This window comes from Triticum urartu, chromosome 2, assembly GCF_003073215.2.
Source record: "Triticum urartu cultivar G1812 chromosome 2, Tu2.1, whole genome shotgun sequence".
In the NCBI taxonomy this organism is placed as follows: domain Eukaryota; kingdom Viridiplantae; phylum Streptophyta; class Magnoliopsida; order Poales; family Poaceae; genus Triticum; species Triticum urartu.
In genome coordinates this window covers 144,570,885-144,575,463 of record NC_053023.1, presented here as the reverse complement: position 1 = coordinate 144,575,463, position 4,579 = coordinate 144,570,885, and the positions used below count along the sequence as shown (strand labels likewise).

The following is a 4,579-nucleotide window of genomic DNA, read 5'->3' as shown; positions in this document are numbered from 1 at the left end:
GATCAGGTAAAGTAACGTGCCACAGCGCCAGAGTAGGGCTTTGGTACGTCTAGTCGATCTAACCGGACATTATACTTCCATTCCATTCCAGTTCTAACATAGAAAATGACAACAGCTTACCTACAATAATCTACTAAACAATGACTGTACTGAAGAAGCAAAGCGATTGACCATAGTGAACTGAAGCAAGGCGACGGTCTAGCTCACAGCAAGTCAGTGTGATGTTCCCAAGATAAGTTAAATCTTGTGAAGATAGAAAAGAATGCCTTATCTTGAAGTTCAAGTCAGGGCCTCAACTATCGTTCGCTCATGAACTTTTCTTTCGTAAAAATCCCCACACTCCATGAGCGCGTCAGATAATTGATCCCTTCAAAAATGGCACGGTAGCAAGTTAACACAACGGTCCAAAATGGGCTGCACTTATTCAGGTATGGGTTACCCATAATGGATGGGTAGGTGCTATGGTGTATATAGTCGTTATCCTATCCAAGTGATAAATTTATCCATCAAGGAAAGCAATGCCGGCGCTGGTTGTTGAGAGTGTATGTTTGCCCAAGAAAAGACCTACCCTATATTTCTGAGCCGATTAAAAATTCTTTATTTCTATAACTTGAGTAGTTGCACATTTACATTCCATGCAACTTGGTTGATTAGAACAAACTATTTATTTTTGAGCGTCCTAAGGAATATAGCACATAATAATTATGTAATCAGTTGATTATTAACCATGCATGTAAACACACAAGCAGGTTGTCAAGGAGGTCAGGAGGCTCGTGGAGCTGTACAAGGATGAGGAGGTCAGCATCACCATCTGTGGCCACAGCCTTGGTGCGTCGGTCGCCACCCTGAACGCCGTTGACCTGGTGTCTAGCGGCATCAACAAACCCGAGGGCTCCACTAAGTCGTTCCCTGTGACTGCTATCGTGTTTGCGAGCCCTCACGTCGGGTGCCGCTTCTTTAGGTCGGCGTTCAACTCATTTCCAGACCTGAAGACACTACATGTGCAGAACGCTGGCGACGTCGTGCCCATGTACCCACCTCTGGGATACGTGGATGTGGCCGTGGAGCTTACCATAAGAACAATCCGATCTCCGTACATGCGTAAGCCGGCCACAGTGGGAACACTCCACAATCTCGAGTGCTACCTACACGGAGTGGCCGGGGAGCAGGGAAGTGCCGGAGGGTTCAAGCTAGAGGTGGATCGTGACATAGCGCTGGTGAACAAGGGTGCCGACGCTCTCACGGACGAGCACCCGGTGCCGGCGTGTTGGTGGGTCCCTAGACACAAGTTCATGGTCAAGGGGGAAGATGGGCGATGGACGCTCCAGGATTTCAAGCACATCTGAGTTACTCACATCGGCCATTGAAAGGTAAATTAGGCCTTGATGTGATTCACGACATTGTACTCGTTACCAAGTTTCTAAATAACGGCTACGGTTTGTCAATCGTACCGAGTATCTTTCCCTTTTTATGCAATATAAGTGAATGTTTCACGACATTGTACTCGTTACCAAGGGTCTAAATAATGGCTACGGTTTGTCAACCATCCCCAGTATCTTAAAATACAGTATGTGTGACACATGAATATGATGAAACAACTTCCCCTCGACAATTCCTTCCTAAATAAACTATGCGCGACACGTGAATATGATGAAGCCAGTTCACCCCAATAATATCTTTGGCATTCATCATGCCAAATTTGTTGATCATATCCTTGGTGTACTTCATTTGAGAGATGAAGGTGCCATCATGGACATTTCAAACTTGCTTTCCATGAGTTTACCAAACTCTTTGCTAAACGTACACAAAAAGAGTTCACCATTAATAAACTTCCTAGTGAACAGGGTTGAGTCAATTATACCAATTCGAACTTTTTTAACAAGGAATCTCTTCAAGCACTCATACCATGCCCTATTCAAAGAGCCTTGTGAAGTTTACCCCAATAATGTCGAGGGGAACTTTTTTAACTTTCATCATATGAACCTTGTTAAAAAAGTTCCATGAGTTTAAGTCCGTAAAGAGCCTTGTGAAGTTTATAGCAAGGTTGGACAACTTGGGAGTTTTCAAAACTAGGAGGTTGTTTAATTTGACTTCTACTTCAGTAGACCCCCCTAAACACAAGAACGGTTCAGATTAGCCCATACCTCTTCATAATAAAGGACATAATGGTCATATTTTGTTGTGTATGTTTTTCTTTTTAGAATATCCATTCGATTTATACGCATAGGCCGTACACTTGCCCGCTGGGCCTTCCCAACCATCTCTTTAAATCGCAAAAAAATATGAGTGTGCCAAGATTCGAGACAGGAACTTCTGGTTCAAAATGCGACACTATAACCAACTTGCCACCATCACTTAACATGGTTGCAGGCGTCTTTCTTATTATTTTCTTCTATCCGCTTTTCTTTTTCCAATTTTCTTCTTTCCTTCTTTCTTTTTTCTTGCTCTTTTTTTCTCGTTTTTAACGGTTTTGTCCCAGATTTATTTTCCTTCTCTATTTCTTATTTTTCGTTTTCCTTTCTTTTTTGTTCATTTTTTATTTTCCCTTTTCTCTTGCAATGTGCAAACTTTTTCCAATTTCATTTCTATGAAAGAGTGGACTTTTAACAAAATTTACGAACATTTTTTTAAACTTGGTGAACATTTTCCTAAATCAATAAATTTTGTAAAATTCATAAAGAATATTGATGAACGTTTTTTCAAAATTGATGGTTTTTTCAAAATTGATGTTCCTTTTTCTCAAAATTGATGAAGTTTTTTCAAAATAATGCATATTTTCAAAGTAGATGAATTTGTTTTGCCAAAATTGATGGACTTTTTTCAAAATCGATCATACAAGGACATGAAAAATACTGAGACCATTTAAGAGATGTTGAGAAATGGGCTACTCCCAAACGGACTCTTCTGGCCTAACCGAACAGTCTTCGTCGAACATGGTATTTTTGGAAATCTCAAGACTGACCCAAACTTTCGTAAGCAGGTAGGCGTGCCCATGGTAGTCATTTACGCCAGGTTTGAATGATTTCCTACACCATATGCAAGTTGCGACATGTCCCGCCATTTATCGACTATTTTTTACCGAGAAAACTCCAAAAAATACAAAATTTGTCGAAAAGCAAAGCAACTTGGCGTGGTGCCATAACTTGGTCATACAAGCCATTGGAAAAAATAGGGTCATTTCAAGGATGTCGAAAAACAACATGCTATGAGATGAAGCCTTGTATTTTATGAATATTTGTATTTCAATGTTTGTACTTTTTTTTACAATTGTGTCTGTTCAATGTTTGTATAATTTTTTAGAATGCGAGTGTTATAACTTATGAACAAAATTTGAATAGGCAAACTTTTTTTGAAATTTTGGAAAAGTGAAAATGGAAAAGAAACAAAAACTATCAGCAAAAAAGAGAAAGAAATAGTGGGAAAATCTGTTTTGCTACAGTAAGCTGGTTGGTAAAGGATAGTTCTAGTAGTTTGCGTTTTTGTAGTTAGACATTTGAGCTTATCAGTTTGTGTACTTAGTGGCGAGCGGTCGGCAGTGAGAGCTACAGGGTTTGATCCGCGCATTGCCATTTCCTGTTTAATGTATTTTCCCTGTTTTCGCGTGCGCAGTCAAGGCAGCGTACTGTGCATGGCACCTTCTATCTGAATCTACTTCCGGAAGGTGAACCCTATTTGCCGCCCGAGGGTGTCAAACTGTCATGGCTTTGTTGAAGCGAAGCGACCGACACGATATGCGTCGGCCCACTTTGAACGAGCAACCGGTTTTAGGAAAATGTTCACTGTGTATAAAAAGTGTTCATCGTGTCTACTAATTTTATTCAACGTGCATTTCAAAAATATTCGGCATATATTTTAAAGAAAGTTTAGTTTGTATTTGAAAAAAAACACCGTATACTAGGAAAATGTTAAGTGCGTATTTTAAATTCACTTTTTAGAAAACTGTTCATATTTAAGAAAAGAATATTCTATTTATTTTTTATGATTTTGAAACATTGTTGGCATTTTCAAGAAATTTTGTTCGCATTGTTTTGCAAAAGTATTGAAAAAGAAAAAAAGTCGGATCTGCAGCTCTAAATAGTACTTTAAACGTTAGCGCTGCCTTTAAGCCGTACTCAGTTACTAGGCCATCTGGTTAGCATTGGTTCCCATTCATGGCCAGGTTGTGAGTTCAATACCTGGTGCAAGTGCTTTTATTTTTCGCATTTATTATGGATACATGTCTCAAAAAAAATATTAATACGTGTACGACAGACTACCGTATAGTTTGTGAAATGTCTATATTGCCCTTTATACGCTTTGTGAGGGGGGGGTCTACCGAAGCATTGCTCTTATTTTTTTAGGTAAATATACAACATTTGCGGGTGTTCCTATTCCACGTTTTAGATGTTGTTGGGCTAAAACACTCACCTGGTGCAAGTGCTTTTATTTTTCGCATTTATTATGGATACATGTCTCAAAAAATATATTAATACGTGTACGACAGACTACCGTATAGTTTGTGAAATGTCTATATTGCCCTTTATACGCTTTGTGAGGGGGGGGTCTACCGAAGCATTGCTCTTATTTTTTTAGGTAAATA

The 4,579-nt window shown here is 39.4% G+C and overlaps 1 protein-coding gene across 1 annotated transcript; it reads left to right on the top strand.

Annotated features, from left to right (window-relative positions):
- Window positions 1-518: 518 nt before the first annotated feature.
- LOC125535472 (phospholipase A1-II 7-like) lies at window positions 519-1,546 on the top strand. Its single transcript, XM_048698526.1, has 2 exons — window positions 519-542; window positions 747-1,546. The coding sequence occupies exons 1-2, from the start codon at window positions 519-521 to the stop codon at window positions 1,344-1,346; spliced, it is 624 nt and encodes a 207-aa protein (XP_048554483.1). The 3' UTR covers window positions 1,347-1,546.
- Window positions 1,547-4,579: the final 3,033 nt, after the last annotated feature.